The sequence below is a fragment of the Sesamum indicum genome, linkage group LG6, assembly GCF_000512975.1.
Source record: "Sesamum indicum cultivar Zhongzhi No. 13 linkage group LG6, S_indicum_v1.0, whole genome shotgun sequence".
Classification (NCBI taxonomy): Eukaryota; Viridiplantae; Streptophyta; class Magnoliopsida; order Lamiales; family Pedaliaceae; genus Sesamum; species Sesamum indicum.
Genome location: NC_026150.1, coordinates 20,557,862 through 20,583,921, shown reverse-complemented (window position 1 = coordinate 20,583,921; position 26,060 = coordinate 20,557,862). Strand labels below are relative to the sequence as shown.

The window sequence follows — 26,060 nt, the reverse complement described above, 5'->3', positions numbered from 1 at the left end:
AAATACATCTAAATAAAAATCAATTAATAAATAATCAATGTCTAATTGGTAACCATGTTATACAATCTACAGTTACAGTGGCGTGAAATAAATGAAGAATTACAAGTTCTGGGACTTCATTCCCTCAAGGATGGAAATTGCGATCAATCTTTGATTATCTCAGACCCACCACACTCGCTCAAACTGCAGCATTTTCCACATTTGAGGTCTCGTATGAACATTCATGCTTGAGAATGTAACTCTCGTCCATTGCTTACCTTAAGTTAATAAGGTCTGTTTTGCTTATTGTCTCTTTTAAGTTGAACCTTCAATTTTTTACCACCTAATTGAAAACCATTCATCGTGTTAATTGCATTCTGTGCTGCTGCCGGCAAATCATAACTGACAAATCCTGTGGATAACAGCTAATTAGAAAAAAAAAATAAAAGGGGTAGTCCTTGCATTAGATTGATAGCAACTTAGAGTTTATACCGAAACATTTGCTGACACCAGTTGCTTTGTCGATGAAAACCTTCGCGCTCAACACCCTACCAAAACGCTGAAAGGCATTTGCAAGCTCATCATCGCCAAATTCTTGGGGAATGTGGTAAATAAACAAATTAGCTCCAGGTGGACCTGCTTTCCAACAGATTACACACATGTAAGATAACTGTGAAACCTACAGATGCTTGGGCACAGGAACGCACATACAGAACACAATGACTGTCTATGTGTATAGTTACAGCATAAGAAAACTTGGGAAAGCTACTGGACTAAATTTCCAACAACCTTCAATCTGACCCCCAGAACTTGTAGTGACACTTGAAGATGCTGCGGATTGGCTATTTGAAGGAGAAGGTGATAGAGAACCAGAAGCGGCCCCAACTTGGCGACTATTCATGATTCCTCCAGGATATGCCATGGGATATTGAACCCCAGGTACAGGTGGATAAGCAGATCCAACATAACTTGCAGGTTGCACTGCATAATTTCGTGGGCCCACTCCTGATGAAAGATCAGGCCTTACTCCACGTATAGCGCCTCCTTGGTTTATAGATGGAATCAAATTGGGGAAGGCATGTTGACTCTGCAATGCTGGTAGGCGATAATGCATGAGTCCATAAGTCCCTGGAGTCTACAGAGGCAAGCAGAAGTTGATAAAAATGAAACCATCAGCATGAACTAGCTATAGCAAAGGAGAAAAGTACTTCATTAAGTAAGAAATGCAGTATACAGTATAAATCCGGACAAACCTGATAACCATATCCATTATATGGAGGCATATAACCCATTGGTAAAGCACCAAATACAGATGGATGCTGCCTGGAGTCAGCATTCTGTACATGGGACGCCTGTGAGAGAGCTTTTTGAGCCCTTCGGGCCTGTCTTTCCTTTTCGGTATCAGCCCACTTGACCACTAAAGGAATAGTCGAACCCTATTACAGAAGGCAACAATATTAAAATTCAACAATTCATTTGGCCTACGGTACATTAATAGCTACTGGAAACATTTTCCTTTTACTTGAATGATAGCAGACATTTTGCTCCACTTGAAAGTTAAAATGTCATTGAGCAATAGTCTGGAGAATCCTAATAATTACAATATTTGGCTATTTAATCTCCTGCATAAAATCATGGATAAAGAGATGAACTTGCATAAAATACAGAATCTGAGTTTTTTATACCGGGAAATGGACATGACATAAACATACAAAATGTAAACCTTTTGTAGATCGGGAAAGAATGCAATGTTTCCAAGACAATACGGTTACCTTCTTTACATTGGTGTTCAAGGCAAACATATGTAACAGGTATGGGAAGTGAAAGGCATATATACTCAGAGAACTTAAGTCTCAAATTCTATATTTGAGTGAAAGCCCGCATTAAGATATCTCAACATTGAATGAGGTCGAGAAATTATTCTATCAAATATTGTCAAAGGAGGTTCTTGTGCAGTATAAAGGAACATTTGTTTATGTAAATCACCTCAAAGATTGTGCAAATACTTGCACGAGTACAAAAGGTAAAATATGTTGAAAGAATTGTACAGTAGTTCAACGTCACAAGATTTATACTTTTCTTTATCTTGTTATGCATGTTTATAAACATAAACTGCTGAACTGAGACACACCTCCATCTTATGCTTCCCATTGAGGGCTTCGATTGCTGCAAGTGCTTGTTCTTTTGTCTCAAACTTCAGAAAAGCACAACCTATAAAAATGGAGTTGTTTGTCAGATTAGAACTTAAGTGGATAAACTTAGATCCATCACGTCAATAGATCACACCAGATAATGCTAAAAAGACCAAGCCAAAAGTTGGCTTAACAATAACAAATACATCATTCACCTTTGCTAGTTTGCTGAGAACCTCTAAGAATCTGCAAATCTTTTATGGTTCCATATTCCGAAAATAGAGTAGACACCTCAGCATCAGAAACATTTTTCGGAAGCATGCCAACAAAGAGTTTGTGCTCTGAGATATTTGTTTAGAAGCAACAAATAGAGAGAAAAAGAAAGGTTATTAATAAAAGAAAAAGAAAACATAGGATAGACGGAACTAGGAAAATATAACAGGAAAAATCATAAGGAAAAACATGCGTTACAAAATCAAGATTATATCACACCTAGCCTTTCCAACTCTCCATCAGCATACTTCACTTGCAGCGGACTAGATGCCTGAATTGGACACAGTAAAACATTGTCACCTTCATATGAAATGGAGAATGAACAAAATCAAGTTATAACAAACACGGAGCAGATATCTAATGGGGATGAGGTCTCGATATGTAATTACAGCTGCTCTCTAAGGCAAGCAACACTTTCAACTCTAACTAGTCAAACACATTGCCTAACCTTGAAGCCAACAAGTCGATAAAACACAATTATACTAACCCCAGGCAGCGTTTTCTTGTTATGACACGCATTGACTGCCTTGTCCGCTTCCTCTCTCGACGGACATATCACAAAACAACACCCTATTGAACAGCAACACTAAAATTAGGGATCCAAAACAACAAATCTCGAAAAAATACCTAAAAAAACCTGCAAATCACACCTCGCGATCCGTCACAACATATATTTGAACAAAGCATGCAATGAGAGTCAAAAAATTTAACCTCGCGAAGCACGCGTCGCCTTGTCTTTGATTATGTTGACTTCGTCTACAAGCGCGAATTCTCTGAACATTGCGAGAAGCTGCGACTCCGTCATGTGCTTCGGCACTTGGCCTACGAACAGCTTCACGCTCTCTCCTTCCGCCATCAACGTGACAAAGACTCTCTCTCCACAATTATTTCCTCTCTCTCTCTCTCTCTCTCTCCCCTAAAAATTTCTTCAGCCGTTTGACGAAATGCTCAATGATGATCTGAAACAATTCTTCCGAGGTGTTTTTCCTGTTCTGCGCCGAGTCTTCGCTCCCAACGGAGGAAATTGGGAATTCTCTAGATGGCAAAGTTGGGAATTTGGTATCTTCCGTGAATTTTATTATAATTGAACCGAGAGGGATATGACCTCGGATTCCGATTGTATTTACGGAGGCTGCCACTACTTTCTGTTTCTTCTGTTCAACGGTTAAGCCGGAAAAAAAGGTAAAAGTCGGCGATTGACTGTTGTAATAGATTCGACTGATTGAAGATTTAAGGAGTCATCTCAATTGACGGGATTACCCCCCACGGACCCCCCATCTCTATCTTACTGCTGGGCCCCACTTAATTATTTATTTTGTGCCTTTTTAAATAAATATTTGATTTGCAAAAGTAATTACAGATTTTAATTAATCGAATTTTGAACCAACTTATTAAAATTCGGAATTCAATCCATCAAATAAAATCTTAAGGCTTGGAAATGACACGCCTCGAACACGGTATCGGATCTTTAAAATATTAAAAATTAATACTAATTGTTTTTACAATATAAAATAATAATATAATCATGATCGGGAAAATACGCTCTTGATCAAGACATTAAATAATAAAGTTCACACTTTCACCATTGGGATTAGGATAATTAAAACATTTTTACTTTAGAGTAATCAGAAGTGCTAATATTAAAATATGAAAATTAGGAATACGAGATTCAATGAACTTGCTAATATTTTGCAATAATGTCGTTTTCTAAATATTTAGTTTAATAAAGTAATTAATTATGCAAAAGAGTACTAAAGATGCAAGATGTCGAGTGCGATATCATAGACATCCGTTATACGATATATTATTTGTCCTGATTCATATAAATCTTATAATTTTTTCATAAAATAAATTTTAATTAGGTAGTCTTGGAATTTATAAACTACACACATTCTTCATCTTTAATTAATGTGAAACATGCGTCTATATTATCGTACATAGTATGATGCAGGACAACTTTATAATAGAAAATTTCAGAAATAAAAAACAATTATAATGATAAAACCAAGACTAAATAGTAGTTTAATAATTGTATTTAGTCTACTTACGAGTGTTCGTTCGATAACACATTAACATAGTATATTGAATACCAAATAAAAATTGATTTAGAAAAAATCGCATAAAATTTGGCATTAGTTCAATTTTTTATCGATCTAATCGAATTTGAAAAATAATCCTATACAGTTATATAATTCCATATTTATTATAATTATATTACAATCAGAATATAATTTTTTTTAAAAAATATATATATTTAATTTGGTACTGTACATTAATACCAAATACCGATATCAGACCAAATACCACAATTCGTCAAAATTAATTATCCGAATCAAATATTTAATACATATCGAATTTTTCAGTTCCATTCAGTACGATCAATTACCAAATTATGAACACCATTAAGTCTACTACACCATTGAGTAGATTATTCTATTAATATTTGATACTTAATATTTTAATAAATGAATTTAATTTTCAATAAAATGATTAATATGTAAAAAAAAAAAGAAATAGCTCGAAATTAGGGTCATATATTATTTCCTAAAATGGATGCATCAAATCAAGAGAGAGAGGTTGACGTGGCAATGGCATTCATCATCAAGAATTGCAAAAGGAAAGTGAAAAAGAAAGGGGGGGCGGGGGGATTCAGACGGTAAGGGCATAACCGTAGATAAACATAGAAAGCGAGGGTGATTGTTAAGAATGCCAGTCTGTCCCGCCAAGCCTCTGCCAATAAAAGACAGGTTCCCTCAGGCGAACTGTGCCATTATCTTTGTCCTACTCCAACTTGCCCAATATTTTACATCTCATCTCTTGGTGGATCTTGCTCGCCTCATCCAACGGCTAGGGTTTCTTTCTACAACCAAAAAATTTTAATTTTTCAAATAAATCACAGTAAATTCTTTGCGTTAATTATAAATATCTTTATATTATTTAAAAAATTATAATTTTTTTTAAATTATAAATATCCCTTACGACAGCTTATTGTAGAGGTATTTATTAATATATTTTTAATTTTAAAAAAATATTTAATTTTTTAAAATAATAAAAAAATATTTATAATTATAGTAAAATTCGAAAGACAGCTATTTTTATAACCAGGCTCAGCAAAAATGAAATAAAATATATAATAATGGTAGTATTTAAAGTAGCAGCTTCATAGTTGACCATAATGTCATTGAAGCAAACCATGTTCAGGGTGTTCAGTTTAAGGTTTAAATATAAATTAATTCCCACTATAAACTAATTGCGCGTAAATTACGCATCCTATGTCACATGTTTCAATTCTTTCTTTTATTTATTTATTTTTTTGTTTTCAAGGAAAATCGATATATTAATTGAATTAAGTCAAGTTTGAATCACTTGGACGAAACTGCTCAGCATCAGCAATTGAAAAAACAGACTCTCAAGCTGGGTGCGTGCATGGCAAGCCAATTTGTGCGCTAAGCCATTACAGTCACGGTTAACATGACTAAATGAAAACAAGAACAAACACTAAGTAAAGGATGTCCGAAAGTAAATCTGACGTTGATAGAATTTTATATATAATTGAGAGATTAATTGATAATTTTTAAGAAATTTTAAAATAAACTAGACTAATTGATAATTATTAAAAAAATTAAAAATAAATTGTAGATTGGAGATGGAATATATTAAAATTTGAATAGAGTAAATTGGAATTCATTATAATATTTTTGAGTAAATTATATTAATTAAAAAATTAGATAGGATGTAATGGTAATTATTAAAAGGATTAAATAAAATATACAAGAAAATGTAGTTATTTAAAAGAAATAGAACAATATACATATATGTGTATTTGAACTTGCAAAATGTAGTTATATAAATATACAAGAAAAATGTAGTTATTTAAAAAAAATAGAACAGATGTTTAGACTTCAATATAAATGAAATGTTAAAAGATTGGTGGAAAACGTACGAATATTATATAATATTCTATTTAGAGTTTATGATATTTTATATATATTGATTATATGTATAATATCTTATTATAGGACGTGACGATAAGATAAAAGGTTGAGCAGCTCTTTGTGTTAACATAGTTATTTTGGAGATTTGAGGTAAATGTCACTAATTGATTTATATTTATATGTGTAGCATTATATTTATAGGTTACTTATATATTTGATCGTGAATTTGAACTTATATTTATATATGTGGATATAGTATATTGGTTGTTGAATGAAATAGAATGGAAAAGTTATTACTGAGAAAATGAGTATTATAGAGAATTGAATGATAAAGTTAGTGATATTGTTGTTGTGAATTGGAATAAAAGATGGTGCTTACCTAGTTGGGAACATAGTCAATGGATTATGATAATGTGATTAATGGTGGTGTGGTTGATGATATGATATGAAAAATAAATGACTTAAGCTAGGTACCATGGCGCGTTGGGTACCGGGGTATTTCGGATAACAGAGAATATCCTATGTTGTTAGCTACATAGTAGGGTGGTGTGGTGATTCCATATTTGTCGTAATGTCCTGTACTGATATTACTACACACTGGGATGGATAGTGTGGGGATATTACATACAACGAGTATGCTGTACTGTATATGATATGACATTGACTAAGATGATGATGACCAACAAAACCATTAACTGGTGTACTCCAATTAGAGTAAGGCCTTAAGAAATAAACAATAACTTCAAATACTTTATCATGGACTGATTTACAGTTGTGGGTATGCATTATTCCTTACATTTGTTGTTGCTATATGACGAATACTTATTAGTTGATGTGATTGCATTGTACAGTAACTTCCTGCTTGTGTGTGTATATATATAGACTGGTTAGCTAGACTTACGGAGTAGACAACTTATTCCTTGCCACGTACTTTCAAGAGATAGGTCACACTGATTAGCTACACTGAACTTTGAGATGTGCCATTATTCTTATTAGGTGGGTCAACCGTAACATCTAAAGTCAGGACTTTTGGCTGTGTGGTTATTAAATATACTAGTCTTTTGTCGGGTTTGTGTTTAAAATTTTGTACAGCTAGCTGTTATGCTATTTTCGTTTGAGGTTATGTATATGAGGACATTTGGTGAGAGCAAATATAAACTTTTGTGGAATCTATTATCTCTTGTGATATTATATTGTATTGATAAAATAAAATTTATTTTACGGGGTGAAAAGAAATCGCTTAGAAAGGGTGAAATAGTAATAATTAATGTAGTGAGTAAGGGGGGTGCTACACTAAGACACCAACATAAGATAAATCATGAGCATGAGATCTCAGTTTGGAGGCAGTCACCCTCGAAAATAATTTGTGACCAATTCCTACGGCGTACCAAGTCTGGCTCTTCCCTAGCTGCTATTGCTTCCCCTAATTTAGGATCGGCTATCTGTTGAAAGGAGAGTTAGGCGGCCATTGTTCAATTTCCATCTTGAGCTACTACACTAGTCCCCATTTCATCGTCGATTGCGAAAACAGCCCTGTCAAAATTAATCTTGATCATCCTAAATGGAGGAGGAGTCCATCTAGATGTCTTGATATCATTTGAGTCTGCAGCTTGATGGTTGCTGCATAGGATTGGATCAAGGAATTTGGTGAGAGGATAATTTGACTAGGGTGCACAAAGAAATTTTCCATACATTGGTTATTTCTTCCCCACCAGATACACCAAGAAACACTCAAAGTCTTTTTGGTCGAGCAATGAAGCTAATGAGAAGATCCAATCTGTATTATCGCCCTGCCACTGAGAAATTGGATAAAACCCAAACCTGTCTAGAGTAATGACATGCTATAAAGATATGGCCAACATCATCGCTGTTTTCGTTACAGAACGAGCAGCTGAAAACGTCCGTACGCATTTGACTATTGAGATTGTGAGTAGTGGGGATAGAATCCAGGCAAATTTTCGAAATGAAAAGCTTGAGTTTGGAGGAATAGAGTTGTTCCACAATATTTTCCAGCATTGTGAAGAAGGATTTGGAACTGATGCACTTGTGGAAGCCTCATATTGAAGAGTCAAAGCCAAATGATAGGCACTACTTATAGAGAAAATCCCATTTCTTGTATAGTGCCAACAATGGATGTCTACCAAGCCTTCATGATTGAGAGAAATTTTTAGCTTGAATTAATTGAATTAATTTAATTGAGCTTGTCTTACTTAATAAATTCAATTTATTAATTAAAGAGAATGTGGGTTTATGCCTTTAATTGGATTAAATGACATTGGGCTATACTTAATTGGATCTTATTAAATTGAATTTAATTAAATTCATCGGGCCTTGGATTTATGTTAATTTGATTAAAATGAAATCTGGTCTACTAAATTAAGGCCTACTAGCAATAGAGTTGACTTCTATTGTTGGAAAGAGGGTTGGTCAAAATTGCACTTTTAAAAAATGTAAATTTGACCATATTTGAAGTCTTTATTATATGGCACGGTTGGATCATTACATATAGGAAGGAGGTTGCCTTGTAGATAGGTGGAATATACCAGGATACATTTTCACCTTCCCATACAAAGTATATATATATATATATGTATGTGTGTGTTATTATCATTATTCATATGATAACTCCACATAGTAAAAGGTGAAGAGAACACACATTTCCCTTTCTCCTCCTAGTACTCTCGGCCCTCTCTCTCTCTCTCTCTCCCCTTCTCATCCCTCTAATTCTCTAACTCTTTTTTATCTAGGATCAAAGATAGAGTCGTAGAGAATTTTTTGATGAAGAGAATACACTCATCAATAGTGTAGTTCTCTTCAATCATTTCTTTCAACCGACTTTGATTTCTTCTACCAAAGAGATCAAAGCAACCTTCCATGGTGCGGTGTGAATCATCTCTAGAGAGCTCCTACGTCGGAGTCCAGAGTGAACAAAGGGGCGAATGCAAGATTGTCGATTGAAACAAAAAACGAAAGAGGTAATGTCTCATTTAAATACCACTTCTCGTTTGTTTCTATAATCTATAGCATGTATGTTGGGATTTATTGTTTTATTTATTTTAAATCCACATACTACATCAAATGCCCCGAAACATCAAAAGTACACCCTCTGGTTCGTCATATAATAATTTTATTTTTATCACTATTATTATTTTTACATTGTAAAGTACAAAATTGAAAATTCCAAGATTTGTCAATTTTCGCCTGCCACCCATATTATTATTTTAGTTTTATTTTAAGAATTAGTTACAATTATATTATAATTTTCAAATAATATATGTAGGTCAATATAAATATCAAATATGTATAACTAACCAACAACTACTATTACAATAAACCAACAACTATTATTAAAATAAACTTAAACCCACGACCTCACCTCTTAATCTTGGAGTTCAACTTTGTAAATTAAATTAGACCTCATTGGCGTTGTGCTTTTTCATTTTTATATTAAAATTGGGGGGGGAGCTACAGATATGTCGTGCGTGTCCAAATTTTCAATTTACAAAGTTCGTAGTTCAAATAGAGCAAAAATCAAGTTAAAATGCAAAATATTAAAATTAATGGAATATCTATCGACAAAGTTCTACATTTTATTTTAGGATAAATTATAGCTACATTTCTTTATACTCGACATAATTACAAATATCCCATCATTAATTCAAATATTACAAATGCCTCATCAAATAAAAAAATAATTATGTAATCTCTAAACGATGCAGTCAACAACACTATTTTACCCTTCTTGCCGTACAATTGTTTTGAGCTATTGAGACAACAAGGAGTGAATAAATAGAGTGGAGTAGGAGTAGCGGTGCCCTTTTCAGTTTAGTTTTGAGCTATTGAGACAACATAAGCAAACCATGTCATCATTATAATGTGTTCTTTTCATCACAAGAGACCAAACATCATCCTCGAACAAGTCGCTCCTTTTACTTGTCGTTAGGATTACTAAATACAAGCACACCACCAGAGATGGTCCCCTGCCCACACGCATACCCACACGCAATGTGAAGATATACATCATCGTTGCATGCGATAGTATGTGAAGACGTATAATGGTAATTTGATTATAAAAAAATTTATTTCACCTGTAATAAGTTAATCAAGGGTTAAGATTGAATTTTTTTTATTCTTTTTGTTAATATCAACAAATTCGATGAATTTTGATTAACAGAGGGATTTATTTGTTAGATAAAAGCAAACTTAAGAAATACTAGATATAATTTTTCAAATTATAGAGAATCCACGTATAATTATGCTAAAATTTCATGGGAGGAGAATTATACCTTTATTTTAATATTGAGTCAAATTTGAATTGAATGAGAACTTGTTATTGGAAAGAAGAAAATTTTGAAATTGGATTTGAGTTCGACGATTTGAGAGCAAATGAGACATGGGCTGTCAGAGATCCGACCCATATCGAATGAAGATCCGGCCCAAAGCCTCCCTCTAGTAGTTTCCTATACTGGTCTTGAAACACCGTAAAAGCGTGGACGTCGCATCAATCAATAGTATATTTGTAGAAATTTTCCTGTAAAAAATGAAATCACGCTTCTCTCTGTTACTCTAGGGTTTTCTGCTGCTTCCTTCTTTCCGATCTTCGCGAAGAGCTCAAATTTAATTGGAAAGCTTTTCCAATTGGATCTCGTTGATCGACAGGTTTTCCGTTTATCGCGGAATTTCGCGATGCCCAGGTATGTGTTAACTTTTTGTTTTTTTTTAGGGAGTAGAGATGATACTCTTGCGGAGATTTCATCTGAATTATGTTTTCCTCTTATGTTCTGTTCTCTTCAGGTATTACTGTGACTATTGCGACACTTATCTCACGCATGATTCCGTGAGTCATGTTCCTTGTCTTTCCTCACTGTTTTTCTTGTCTCTGAATCTGTTTGTTCGTACCTAATTGTGAGCTTATGGGGTTAACTACATGGCCTGGGTGGATCATTAAAGGGGGATTCTTGATATTCATAAGTTGAATGCGGAAAAAAGGTTAAAAATGTGGGAATGCTATCACTTGATAAATGTGGGAAGTTTCCTATTTGGTAAGTTATGGACTTGTTAAAGAGTTCTTATTTGTTGACTTTCCGCTTGTGATTTGTTCTCTGGAGTAACAGAAAAGGAAGGATTTTGAATTTGTCCTTCCTTGATCACCTTCTGAGTGGCTGATTAATCCGGCTTAGTGTTTGGGGGAAGAATATGCTTGTTATGGTCTTAGCATTTTATGTATGCTTGCTTTTACAATCTTTGAAGTTTCCTATATTGAAATTGTTGGTTCTGACTGCAGCCTTCAGTTAGGAAACAACACAATGCGGGATACAAGCACAAGGTTTTGTTTCTCATCTCCCGAACCTCCCCCCTTCCAACTTTATTTCTTGTGTGTATCTCATTGCCTACTCTGAGCAGGCGAACGTAAGAAGTTATTACCAACAATACGAGGCACAACTAAATCAAAGTTTGATAGATCAAAAGGTCAAGGAACATCTCGGGGCATTTAGGCCACCTGTCGCTCCTTACAATCAGCTAAGGCCTGGTCTGCCAGTTCTACCTACACCAATTCCAGGACAGTTGCCTCCTGGAGCGCCATTAGTCCCAGGGATTAGACCTCCGGTTTTGCCAAGACCGATACCTGGAGCTCCAGGTATATTAAACTTCCCGTGGAACACCATCTCCTTTCCTTGACTAGGACTTAAATGCATCTCATCTATGCTCAAGAGTTAATTCCCAGGAAGCACTAGTCTGCATTCATATATTTAGATCAGTACTGCTAGTAGGAGCGGGTGTTTTAGGGAGATAAAACGATATCCTTCACTTGTGAATCCAACACTTTAGGGGTTTAATAGACAAAGATTTGAGGTATTTTCTTCAAATTGTTCGCAGTTTCTAAGTTGATAGCCTTCACATTAGCTTCATTAGTATTACCCACCAAATACGTGACCTGTTTAGGAATACCATCTAATTCTCCTGAAAGAATCAATTGGAACCCTCTTATGGTTTCTGCTAGATCAGCATATTTCCCTAGAGAACCAATAAATAATTTGGCTGTAAGCTACTTTTAGATATTATTGTGCTCGAGATTGTGCATTTGTGGAGTCCTTGTGCTGTGAAGACTGGGGTGACCTAACGCATATCCTTTTCCAGTCTTATGTTATGTGGCAATGTGCATAGAACCTTGTGTCTTAACTCTTTCATTCCACTGTTAACAGGTTATGCACCAGCTCCTCCTGGGATGCCACAGATGGCCCCTCCTCCAGGTGCTCCTGGCATGCCTGGTCAAATGAATGGCCTCCAGAGACCCATGACAGGTCCTCCTCCAATGGTTCCTGGAAGTGCTGGAACGCCAAATACTGGTGCCCCGCCAATGTTTGCGCCCCCAGTGTATCAAGGGAGTGTCTCTTTGCCCTCGAGTGGGGGTGGTGATGGTACTAATGCTAGTGCTCAAGCTCCTGAAGCTAATAAGTAGTCTTACCACTTCTGTATTCTTGAGTACATCTTGTGAGTTTGAGGGGAAGGATCTCTATGAAAATTTTGTAAAAAGAATTTAGTGAAAAAGATCGGTTTCCGTGTCAGAGGAGGTTAGGCTGAAAATGTATTCCTGGCTTTGGTTATATTCATCAAAAGGCCTTGGGACTGTTTGTAATTTCTTTCTGGCAATTTAAGTCAGAGCAAACTACCTATTGGGATTTTCAAGCAGAACTCTTTCCTTTTGCTCAAGTAAAGGACTACAGCTGAGATCATAGATTGGGATTGAAAAGACTTCTCATTAAGAATACTGTGAAAGTTTGAACATAACCAAATTTGAAGAACTAACCTTGAGAGTACTTGGATGACGCTTAGAATTACGAGTGAGAATTGAAGTACAGAAGGAGTATATTCTGAATTACAAAAATTCAAACTGAGAGGCCCAAAATATGAGCTGTGTTGATATTGGTGAATGGATGAGGCCCTTACGATCCATTCATCATTATGATCGTCATAACATGCGTAGTTTTGACATACAACGGAGAACTCACAAGTAAAGGCATGATGATCCACAGTAGGAGCAAACGAAAATCGCCGAAGAGACAGGATGATCAATACGAAATTAAGATTTCGTGCTTAAGATTTTGTTTCTTTTTTTAAGAAAATATTCGTAATTTAGCCTAAGCCCGAAGGTATGTAAAGTTTTAAGCAATGAGAATGATCAAGAGTTGGAGCGTGGAGGGGCCCTACATTGTTTCAATTTTGAACATAAAAAGTATAAGTGACCATGAGGGCATTTGGTCTAGTGGTATGATTCTCGCTTAGGGTGCGAGAGGTCCCGAGTTCAATTCTCGGAATGCCCCCTCTAGCTTGTATACTTCCTTCAAGTGACTTGCAGTTTTTGCAAAGATAATCCAAGCTCCACTCCGCCTAGTACAATCTAGGCATAATTTTCATATACAAAATAAGGATGATTTTGGCAAATAAGTGTAAGGAGTGGCTACTAGAAGCCTTTCTTTTTTACCACATTGTCTTCACGAACTTTTTGCTTCACATTTTTTGGGGAAAGGTAAATTTTATAAATGGAAAAAGGAGGTATAATACAATAGTGTTCATATGATATGTTATCCCTCGACAGGCCAAGGGATACGCCATAATCTATAAAGTGCACTAGAGCTAATAGAGCTAGAAAGATTTTTGCTAAGAATTCGTAGTCTGACATCCTCTATGATTAAGCTAGCTAATGTAGCCGACGACCTCGAAGTGTGCTCGAACCGTCTCATGTTGCGTTCCCTCCAAATGTGGTAAACGCATGCCCCAAGTAGCGCACGGTATGCCATGTTAATAATGTGTTTGCCCCTCCACTTCCTAAAAGCCCATTCAATATCCATCCGTCACTGTCTGTTAGGCCAGAGAAATTGAATAATTCGTCTGAAAATAGTCAAACAACGTCTACTATACTGACAATGAAAGAACAAATGCATGTGTGTCTCCAAATTGTCCTCAGTACATAGGATGCATCCTCCTAAATGTGATAACCATTGCTTGTCCATCGTAGCAAGCTTTTCCTGAATAGCGAGCCAGAGAATGAACATGTGCCGAGGAATTTTTAGAGGTCCAGAAAGTAGTGAATACTAGCCTACTTTTGGACCCGGGTGATTAAATAAGCGATAGAGGGCTTGTGTGGTGACAATATTGCCCGAGAATCGCCGCAAAATTCGGTCATTACCTCCGTGAATGATAGGTAGTACCTGCAAGATCTCCAGACATTCGAAGTCAGTGATAGAAGGGCATTGCCACTGACCCTCGTGAATGACAGCCCACAACCTGTTGGGTTCCTGCAATCCCGTAACAATAGGTCCATGGGGAACTCTCTGAATAAGAGGGCCTAGATGGTGCCAAGGGTCCCTCCATAAATAAAAATTCCACCCATCACAGATACGGTAAACAACCTCCGATCGCATCCATGCCCTTAATCGTATAAGTTTCTTCCAACACCATGAGCCTCTATTTTCAGATATAGTCCAAATAGAGGAGTTCCGAAGTCGTCCTTGGTGTAACCATTCCACCCAAATGGATGTCCTGTCACAACGAATAACATCACATAATTTTTTACATATGAGGGCCCGATTCATCGTCCCAATGTCTTTCAATCCTTGACCCCCCTCATCTTTCGGTTTACACACCTCCCTCCAAGAAACTTTAGCATACTCACTACTCCCCGTGCCTTTCTATAGGAATTTCGGTAAGCATTTTTCAATTTCATTAATGACCGTTTTTGGGAGAATGAAAGCTGAAGACCAATAAATACTAAGGGACGAAAGTACAGATTTAATAATTTGCACCCGTCCTGCATATGATAAAGCCAACCCCTCCCATCCAGCAATACGAGACTCAATTTTATTCAGCAAGGGTAGGTAATCAGTTATGATAGTATAGATGATATTAAGAGGAATCCTAAATACCTCATCGGCAGTTGTCCCTCCTGGAACTCAAGCATCGTCAACAGCTCCTCTTTCATTCCTTGAGCGGCTCAGGACAGTATGAGATGACTTTTTTGTGCATTTAACCGAAGCCCCGACCAATCACCAAAGCGATCCAGTCCGTCCTTGAATACACGTATAGAGTCCACCGCTGCTCGATTGAATAAGATAACATCATCGGCGAAACCCAGTTGGAAGATATTGGAGGCTTCACATTTGTAATAAAATTGGAAGCGTCCATCTTGCTCAATAATTTGGAGGAAGACCAAGTGCATCACTTCCATAACAAGGACAAAGAGGTATGGAGATAGAGGGTCACCTTGACGAAGCCCTCTTGAGCCCACAAAAAAATCGTGTGCCTTCCCATTCAAGCCTACCGAGAATGATGGTGTTGTAAAATATTCTTCAATCCATCTCATAAATATGACCAGGAACCCGAATAATTGAAGTGTGACAAGGAGAAAATCCCACTCCACAATATCATATACTTTACGTATGTCCACTTTCAAAGCACACCGTGGAGGTAATTGATTGATTATATCCAGTGAATAACTCTTGTGCCATCATGATGTTATCCCCAATGCTCCTGCCAGGTATGAAAGTCGCTTGACAAGGACTAACAAGCTTGCCCAAAACCACACTCAAACGTTGGACCAGTAGCTTAGCAATAACCTTATAAATCACATTGCAACAAGCAATGGGACGAAAGTCAGCTACAGTAATAGGGGAGTGTACCTTGGGAATAACCGCCAAGAGCGTATAATTGACCTGCTTTAAAAGTTTCCCCGTAGCAAAGAAATCCAAGACAGCTCTAGTGACTTCATCATCCACAACTGTCCATGCAGCTTTAGAAAACCCCAACGAATAGCCATCCGGCCCTGGAGCTTTGTCCTCTGCTATATCAAACATTGCCAGTTTCACATCCTCATCCGTGAAGGGCTTGATAAGCTACGAGGCTTCGTCCTCATCCACAAGATGTAACGCTCAAGGCCGTAAAAACCGCAGATCCAGCACTTCCCATCGTCATTTTTGCTTCACATTTATATAGAGTCTTTTGCCACCTTATGATTTGAGAAGTGTAGGTAGGTAAGTTTTGTTACAATAACACACCCGCGCTCGCCCAACCCGTCACGGTCCGGGTTGGCTGAGCTATGCGGTTTCAAATTTTTTGGTGGTGAAATCACTATAAATCATAAATTAAGATTTCGTGCTTAAGATTTTGTTTCTTTTTTTAAGGAAATATTCGTGATTTAGCCTAAGCCCGAAGGTATGTAAAGTTTTAAGCAATGAGAATGATCAAGAGTTGGAGCGTGGAGGGGCCCTATTCAATTTTGAACATAAAAAACATGAGTGACAATGAGGGCATTTGGTCTAGTGGTATGATTCTCGCTTAGGGTGCGAGAGGTCCCGAGTTCAATTCTCGGAATGCCCCCTTTTAGCTTGCATATTTCCTTAAAATGACTTGCAATTTTGCAAAGATAATCCAAGCTCCACTCCGCCTAGTACAATCTGGGCATAATTTTCATATACAAAGTAAGGATGATTTTGGCAAATGAGTGTAAGGAGTGGCTACTAGAAGCCTTTCTTTTTTACCACATTGCTTTCACGAACTTTTTGCTTCACATTTATATAGAGTCTTTTGCCACCTTATGATTTGAGAAGTATAGGTAGGTAAGTTTTGTTACTATAACACACCCGCGCTCGCCCAACCCGTCACGGTCCGGGTTGGCTGAGCTATGCGGTTTCAAATTTTTTGGTGGTGAAATCACTATAAATCATAAATTAAGATTTCGTGCTTAAGATTTTGTTTCTTTTTTTAAGGAAATATTCGTGATTTAGCCTAAGCCCGAAGGTATGTAAAGTTTTAAGCAATGAGAATGATCAAGAGTTGGAGCGTGGAGGGGCCCTATTCAATTTTGAACATAAAAAACATGAGTGACAACGAGGGAATTTGGTCTAGTGGTATGATTCTCGCTTAGGGTGCGAGAGGTCCCGAGTTCAATTCTCGGAATGCCCCCTTTTAGCTTGCATATTTCCTTAAAATGACTTGCAATTTTGCAAAGATAATCCAAGCTCCACTCTGCCTAGTACAATCTGGGCATAATTTTCATATACAAAGTAAGGATGATTTTGGCAAATGAGTGTAAGGAGTGGCTACTAGAAGCCTTTCTTTTTTACCACATTGCTTTCACGAACTTTTTGCTTCACATTTATATAGAGTCTTTTGCCACCTTATGATTTGAGAAGTATAGGTAGGTAAGTTTTGTTACAAATAACACACCCGCGCTCGCCCAACCCGTCATGGTCCGGGTCTGAGCTATGCGGTTTCAATTTTTTTGGTGGTGAAATCACTATAAATCATAAATTAAGATTTCGTGCTTAAGATTTTGTTTCTTTTTTTAAGGAAATATTCGTGATTTAGCCTAAGCCCGAAGGTATGTAAAGTTTTAAGCAATGAGAATGATCAAGAGTTGGAGCGTGGAGGGGCCCTATTCAATTTTGAACATAAAAAACATGAGTGACAACGAGGGAATTTGGTCTAGTGGTATGATTCTCGCTTAGGGTGCGAGAGGTCCCGAGTTCAATTCTCGGAATGCCCCCTTTTAGCTTGCATATTTCCTTAAAATGACTTGCAATTTTGCAAAGATAATCCAAGCTCCACTCTGCCTAGTACAATCTGGGCATAATTTTCATATACAAAGTAAGGATGATTTTGGCAAATGAGTGTAAGGAGTGGCTACTAGAAGCCTTTCTTTTTTACCACATTGCTTTCACGAACTTTTTGCTTCACATTTATATAGAGTCTTTTGCCACCTTATGATTTGAGAAGTATAGGTAGGTAAGTTTTGTTACAAATAACACACCCGCGCTCGCCCAACCCGTCATGGTCCGGGTCTGAGCTATGCGGTTTCAATTTTTTTGGTGGTGAAATCACTATAAATCATAAATTAAGATTTCGTGCTTAAGATTCTGTTTCTTTTTTTAAGAAAATATTCGTGATTTAGCCTAAGCCCGAAGGTATGTAAAGTTTTAAGCAATGAGAATGATCAAGAGTTGGAGCGTGGAGGGGCCCTGTTCAATTTTGAAAATAAAAAGCATGAGGGACAATGAGGGCATTTGGTCTAGTGGTATGATTCTCGCTTAGGGTGCGAGAGGTCCCGAGTTCAATTCTCGGAATGCCCCCTTTAGCTTGTATGTTTCCTTAAAATGACTTGCAATTTTTGCAAAGATAATCCAAGCTCCACTCCGCCTAGCACAATTTGGGCATAATTTTCATATACAAAGTAAGGATGATTTTGGCAAATGAGTGTAAGGAGTGGCTACTAGAAGCCTTTCTTTTTTACCACATTGCCTTCACGAACTTTTTACTTCACATTTATATAGAGTCTTTTTGCCACCTTATGAGTTGAGAAGTGTAGGTTGGTAAGTTTTGTTACAAATAACACACCCGCGCTCGCCCAACCCGTCACGGTCCGGGTTGGGCTGAGCTATGCGGTTTCAATTTTTTTGGTGGTGAAATCACTATAAATCATACATTTTTTTCTCTCTTTATTTTGAACTCCTGAAACTGCTTGACCAAGTCTTTGAAGTAGCTGTTGTTCCTATGACCTAATTTTTTAGAGTCTTAGTTCCTAAATTATTTCAACAAATCGAAGCCTCTTCTATAAATAGGCCTCAGTTTGCCTCATTTGACACACAACTAAAATTCTTCATCTTCTTTTCGTATTCTTGTTTCATATTTCTCTAAGTAATATTGTTTGTTGTTCCAACTCTCTATCATGAGTACACATATTAGAGAGTGTTGCGTTAACTTTGGGGAACAAATAGTTATAATGGTTGCACCACTATTGTACCGCGATTTTGCTATCAAGCCTCTGGATTTACCACATCACATCATTTATCATTTAATATTTCGTAATAATTTGAAAGCTAAATTTCTACAAAGTGATAAATCATGCTACTATTCTTATGGTTATCCCTATTTCAAAATCCCTGACTGACATTTCCAAGCTAAAACCGCTTGACTAGACCAACTTCAAATATGGTCTCAAAAGCTCCTAATCATTTTCGAACAGCTTGATGTGGACTACGTATTGTCAACAAATCCACCAGTAACTCCAGCTTTCCACTAAAAGAATCATCACTTCTTCAATAGACGTGACAAAGAAAACTAATGGAGAAGCCAAGGCAAAATTTGAAATAGATAATTAGATGGTGAGGGGCCATATCTTAACCACATGATAAATGATCTATTCGACTTTTTGTCAATCAGAAAGCTACTAAGATGATTTCGGACAAACTAAAAACCCGGTATGGAGGCGATGATGCAGGCAACAAAAAATACATCATTGACAAGTGGCTCCAATTCCGGATGGTCGATGGAAAACCAATAATGGATCAGGCACATGGATACGAAAATCTGGTAAGAGACTTACTAATTGAAGGTATAAAATTGTGTCCCCTCCCCCCCCCTACGCAGAGCGAATCAGAAACCATCTCAAACACAAGAAAAGAGAATTGTCACTCCAAGAATTAATTAGTCACATGAGAGTCGAGGAAGTGAATCGGGAAATGGATAAGCAAAATTCTACCTCTTCTATTTCTTTTAAGGCTACTTAATTGAATCTTCCGCATTTGCCAAGGACAGGTTTTAAAACAAAGGAAAAAAGTTTCAAAAAAGTGATCATAAGCCATTTAAAGGTAACGATGGCAAAAATCTAAAAGAGTAAGCATCTTTGTTGTTGCTGTGGGAAACCAGGACATAAAAGGTGTACCAGTGTTTCCAAAAGAAAGACTAGCAAAAGATGAATCAGAAACTGACATGAAACTCTATCCCCAAGTCACCCTTGCAGAAAATGACGAAAACATAGCAACAATGGTCGTGGAGGCTAATCTGCTCGAGAACAAAAATGATTGGATTTTGGACACCGGAGCTTCGAGGCATTTCTGCTCCAATAAGGTCATATTTACGCCCAACCTCATATAATGCAATTAATTCTGCATGATTTGACGAGGTGGCTACCAAAGTCTGTTTGGTTGAATGCTATGAAATAACAGTTTCACTATACATGAATACATATCCAGATTGAGATATAGCATTATGTGGATCAGACAAATACCCTCATCTGAATAACCAACTAATTTGATTGTTTTGACATCATCATGTCGTTCAAAATATAGTCTCATGTCACTTATTCCACGTAAATAACGTAGAATGTGTTTAACACCATTCCAATGTCTCTTTGTTGGTGTTGAACTATATCTTGCTAGTAGATTATCTAAAAAAGTTATATCTGGTCGGATATTATTAGCAAGATACATCAATGTACAAATTGCACTGAGATATGGTACTTCTAGGCCCAAAATCTCATCATTAGTGTTGGAGGATGGAACGGATCTTTATTAATATCAAGTGATAGGACTACCATAGGTTTACTCAATGGATGAGCTTTGTTCATATGAAAACGTTTAAGGAATTTTTCTAAATAGTTCGATTGATGAATGGAAATTCCACCCTTAGTATATGCAAACTACAGGCCGAGACAATACTTTGTAGTACTTAAAATTTTCATCTCAAACTCACTTTTTAAGTAATCAACTGCTTGTCGAATCTCTTCAGGAGATCCAATAATATTCAAATTGTCAACATACACAATTACGATTACAAATCCCGACTTTATCCTCTTTATGAATAAACATGGACTTATGTGATTATGGTAAAATCCTTTCTTTATTAAGTACTCACTAAGACGATTATACCACATACATCATGATTGTTTAAGTCCGTACATGGACCTTTTCAATTTGATAAAGTACATATAACGAGGCTTTGACTGCAATGCTTCAGACATTTTTAATCCTTCTGGGATTCTCATGTAGATATCTGTATCCAATGACCCATACAGATATGCATTTACCATATCCATGAGCTGCATTTGCAGTTGTTCAATTACTGATAAATTTATTAAAAATCTAATTGTGGTTGCATCCACTATAGGTAAATATGTTTCAGTATAATCAATTCTGGGCTTTTGAGTAAAGCCTTGGGCCACAAGTCTAGCTTTGTACCTTACAATTTTCATTTCGTTCATTTCTCTTTCATATAAACGCCCACTTATAGCCAACTAGTTTGATACATTTTGGTGTTGGAGTTATAGGTCCAAATACTTCTCGCTTATTTAGCGAGCCTAACTCATCTTGTATGGTCCTATTTCAATTTTTCCAATCATTTCGATGTCGACATTCCTACACAGTTTGAGGATCATTTTCATCTTCATCCATGATTTCGACGGTTATAGAATAAGCAAAAATATCATCCATTTCAATTTCTTTTCGATACAACCTAAACTGTTATGAGCATAATTAATAGACATCTCATAACTATCCTCGAGATCTTACTTATTACTTTCAGAGTCTTAAGATAAAGCCGCTTCAGGGATTTTATCCTTAGAGACAATACTAATGATCACATTTGCATCATGATTAATTGAGATGATCTCTTTCGAGGATTTGCATCTTTAGAGCCAAGTGGTCTATCACGCTTCCGGCGTATATGTGACTCACATGCCTTTGATTGAGTAAGAATCGCTTCAAGGACTTCTAAACGAGCTGGAACATTTTCAGCCGAAATATGTGATTTTGTGACATTTTTGGTATCTATCAACGCTTCTAGTAGCCTATTTGCAATACTTTGCAAATGTACGATCTGTTGAACTTGAAGTTTACTATTGTTTGTCCGTGAATCCATAAAAAATATAGATATTGCATTCCATGCAATATCTTTCCTTTTAATCTCCTTATCTATTCCCCCTAATGCCGGGAATATTGTCTCATCAAATTGACAATCCAAGTACCTAACAGTGAATTGATCACCGATCATTGGTTCAAAGTATTTAATAATTCAGGAAGACTCAAAACCAACATAAATTCCCAGTCTCTATTGTGGTCGTATTTTAGTTCGTTGAGGAGGGGGGTATGGAGACATACACCGCACAACCAAATACATTTAAATTAGAAATATTTGGTTCTCTTCCGAAGACCAATTGTAATGAAGAAAATTTATAGCGAGCAGTAGGTCTAAGATGAATTAGAGCTGCTGCATGTAAAATTGTATGCCCCCATGCCGATAAAGGCAATTTTGACCTCATCAACAAGGGTCACAACTATCCCAATCGATTGACAATAACCATCGAAGGATTTAGAAGGAAATTCTCCGACATTATCTAACCTTATCCTTTTAATAGGATAATCAGGAAAATGAGCTCTCAGTGCAGTATTTGGGCTAATAGTCTTGCAAAAGCAACATTTCGTGTTGACAACAAGCTTAAATGTGACTAACGTGTCGATGCGTCAATCAACACCATAAATTATTTAAATGGCCCACATGACGGTGTTATTGGCCTGCATATGTCTCCTTGAATTCGTTCGAGAAATATAAGAGATTCTAAATTCATTTTTGTCATAGATGGTTTTGTAATTAATTTTTCAAAAGAACAAGCTGGACATCTAAAATCACCTTTAACAAGAAACTTCAGGTCCTTAGTAGGTGTCCATATGAATTTTCAATGATCCTATACATCATTGTTTTACCTAGATGGCCAAGTCTATCATGCCACAAAGTAAAATTACTTTGATCAACTAACTTCATGTTAGTGATACTATGTGTTTTAATAGAGCTTATCAATGTGTCGTATAAATCAGAAGTATATGTTCTCATTCTTTCTAAAACTTATTTTTGGCCAGTTTTATATGTTTTCTTTTAATATTGTAATGGCTTGATCCATTCTATATAAATGAAATAGACATATAACAAGTAAAAGAAAAACTTCATTATAAAATATAAAAACATTACGATATTAAAAGAATACCCTACAAATAAAAGTAAACATAACTTAATAATAGAAAAATACTAATAATATATGAGATAAATCTAATCAACAAGCATGTTGAAATCCTCAGTAATGTTACCAAACTGTATGGGCAGCTTAGGAAGATCTTTATCATCATTTTCAATAGACTGAAAAACATCTTATGCATCTATATGGGTATTGACTGAGACTCCAGCCTCAACAAAATTAGTCTCAATTTCTTTACCATTTGCTTTCACAAAAGCATGGTATAATTTGACTAGATGTTGTGTCGTACGACGGGTACGGGACCAATGTCCAGACATCCCACATCTATGGTAAAGATCTCCATTTGTAGTTTTCTCTTGTTGATTCTTTGTCTTGTTTCCATTGTTCTTCTGAATATTGAGATTAATTCATGTCTTATGATGATTTCCACGACCACGACCACGTCCATAAGAATGGCCCCAAGGTGAGCCATGGTACTGACCATGCACCTTTCGTGAAGAAGTAGCATTTACTTCAGGCAATGCCGCTGAATTTTTAGGAAGTGGTTTGGAACCACTGGATCGGGTGTGATGGTTATTTAACAAAAGCTTATTATTTCTTCTGCAGGAAGCAAGCATGAAATCAAATTTGAATAGGTTTTGAGCCCACGTTCCCTGTACTGCTGTTGGAGTACAAGGTTGGGTGCATGAAAAGTAGAAGTAGTTTTTCCAATAATTGTTCATCTGTCACATCTTCTCCACATAACCTTAATTTTTTGATACAATTCGAAACATCTCAGAATTATATTCAGCAATTGTTTTGAAATCTTGCAGTCGCAATTGTATCTACTCATATCTTACACATGGTAAGATTACAGTCTTTTGATTATCAAATCAATCCTTTAAACTTTTTCAGAGTTGAAAATGACTTTTAACTGTTAAATATTGAGAATTCACGCTCTCATGAAGATGATGACGAAGTAAAATTGTCGCTTTAGCACAATCTTGCTCAGAAGCACTAGTACTTTCTTTTATTGTTTCTCCCAATTTGCTAATTGCCAAATGCAGTCCGGCATCAAGAACCCACGATCGATAATTTTTTCCAGAAACATCAAGAGCAACAAAATTCAATTTTGTGAGATTGGTCATTAAGCTACAATAAGTTAATATGCACTTTTAGCATAATATTCAACATATACATATAAATAAAATAAAATGTATAACACATGATGTAAAGTAAAAATGACATAAAACATTACTAACATTAAGTAAAATATAAGTTACCATGTAATTAATTTGAATTATTATGGCATGCATGCATACATGAAATTAAATATATTTAAGTTTGGCTTAAATCTTATAATGTTACAAATGGCAATTAAATGGTATTCATGTCAAAGTTGTTTTCTTAACAAATAAATTTTATTGCATATAAATATACTAATAAAACAAGCAAAATACCTACATGGGCCTATAAAAGAAAACTATGTAGGTAAAGTAAGTTAATTAAATTAACTTCAAGTTAGTCATATTTTAATAACAATAGTTATACTATGATATAAAAAAAAATTATCATGAATCAACTAAATAAGCGAAGAAGCGTCGAGCTTCTTGATCAAGCCATTATCTCAAAATACTTTAGGTTGTGAGAAAATCAAACATTATACTTAACATGGCATCAGGGATGATATTGCACATAATTGGTCCAAAATATTTCACCTACTACTGGAGATGATTTTAACTCATTACTTATTTCAGGAAGCAATGAAATTTTATAAAACACATCCACTCCAGGGGATAGAATCAATAATTGTATGCCCACTTTTGGAGGCAATATCACATCCACTTCAGGGGATGAAATCAAGAATTGCATGCCTACTTCTGGAGGTAATATCACATCCACTTTAGGGGATGAAATCAAGAATTGTATGCCTACTTCTGGAGGCAATATCAAATATAATAGAACTTTTTTTTTTATTATTTATATATGTCTAGTTTAGGAGACATTGACATATATAAAATATAATTACTCATATTTTATTATTAAATCATCAAGAATAAAAATTATGATATTGTAGAGATAAAACAAACAAAGAATAAAAATTATACTAGAAAAACATTCTACCTTGATCGAGCGTAACGTTGTGCTGATAACATGTTATAAATTTAGAGAAATTCTAAATATATTGACTTATCACTCCTAATAGAATATAAAGAAAACAATATATGTATTCTTCTCCAAATCACTTTCTTATTCTCTCTAAAGCTTCTTCTACAAATGAAATATATGGTGTTATTTATAGACCATCAAAATTGTGGTTACAAAATACACCATAACTATTATAATTAAAATCATCATGGGGGATACAAAAGAGTATAACATAATGGACATTGAAAAGGAATATCAAAAGGTGTATGCATTCATATATACATATTATATAATAAATATTAAATTATTATTCTAAATACTTCAATTTCAAGTTTTTTTTTTTTACTTCTAAATTTTGTTTGAAAATGCTCCCAACTTTTACTATTTAAATTTATTTATTTTTTACAATTTATTTCACCATAAAAAAGAAGTTATTGCAACATATCTTCAATATATCGTGTTTGGATTCTCCATAATATGCATGGGACCAGCGAGGGCATTTGGTTTAGTGGCATGATTCTCGCTTAGGGTGGGAGATCAATTCTCAGAACACACCATTCTATTTTCTTGCTCAAATTTATGGGATCCAAAGAGGGCATTTGGTCTAGTGGTATGATTCTCGCTTAGGGTGCGAGAGGTCCCGAGTTCAATTCTCGGAATGCCCCATTGCTATTATGTTTTGCAAAATAATGTACAATTTTTGCAAAACTCAAGTTCACTTACTCCGACCATCAATTTGTTCCTATCATTTTAACTTCTTCGTCAGTGAAAGTGAATAAATAATTTTATTTCATAATTTTTTCTAATTTACATTTT

General features: G+C 35.8%; 2 protein-coding genes and 6 non-coding genes across 8 annotated transcripts; 7 read left to right on the top strand and 1 right to left on the bottom strand.

Moving 5' to 3' along the window:
• On the bottom strand, window positions 4-3,516 carry LOC105165253 (RNA-binding protein BRN1). Its single transcript, XM_011084206.2, has 9 exons — window positions 3,096-3,516; window positions 2,872-2,954; window positions 2,604-2,655; window positions 2,327-2,452; window positions 2,111-2,190; window positions 1,233-1,415; window positions 769-1,114; window positions 472-615; window positions 4-391 (listed from the first exon to the last, which is right to left on the bottom strand). The coding sequence occupies exons 1-9, from the start codon at window positions 3,238-3,240 to the stop codon at window positions 264-266; spliced, it is 1,287 nt and encodes a 428-aa protein (XP_011082508.1). The 5' UTR covers window positions 3,241-3,516; the 3' UTR covers window positions 4-263.
• LOC105165252 (U1 small nuclear ribonucleoprotein C) lies at window positions 10,824-13,012 on the top strand. Its single transcript, XM_011084205.2, has 5 exons — window positions 10,824-11,013; window positions 11,114-11,156; window positions 11,604-11,645; window positions 11,723-11,957; window positions 12,523-13,012. The coding sequence occupies exons 1-5, from the start codon at window positions 11,006-11,008 to the stop codon at window positions 12,777-12,779; spliced, it is 585 nt and encodes a 194-aa protein (XP_011082507.1). The 5' UTR covers window positions 10,824-11,005; the 3' UTR covers window positions 12,780-13,012.
• On the top strand, window positions 13,570-13,641 carry TRNAP-AGG. Its single transcript has one exon. It is a non-coding gene; the product is annotated as a tRNA-Pro (tRNA).
• TRNAP-AGG lies at window positions 16,622-16,693 on the top strand. The gene has a single exon. It is a non-coding gene; the product is annotated as a tRNA-Pro (tRNA).
• Window positions 17,207-17,278, top strand: TRNAP-AGG. The gene has a single exon. It is a non-coding gene; the product is annotated as a tRNA-Pro (tRNA).
• Window positions 17,790-17,861, top strand: TRNAP-AGG. Its single transcript has one exon. It is a non-coding gene; the product is annotated as a tRNA-Pro (tRNA).
• On the top strand, window positions 18,373-18,444 carry TRNAP-AGG. The gene has a single exon. It is a non-coding gene; the product is annotated as a tRNA-Pro (tRNA).
• Window positions 25,838-25,909, top strand: TRNAP-AGG. The gene has a single exon. It is a non-coding gene; the product is annotated as a tRNA-Pro (tRNA).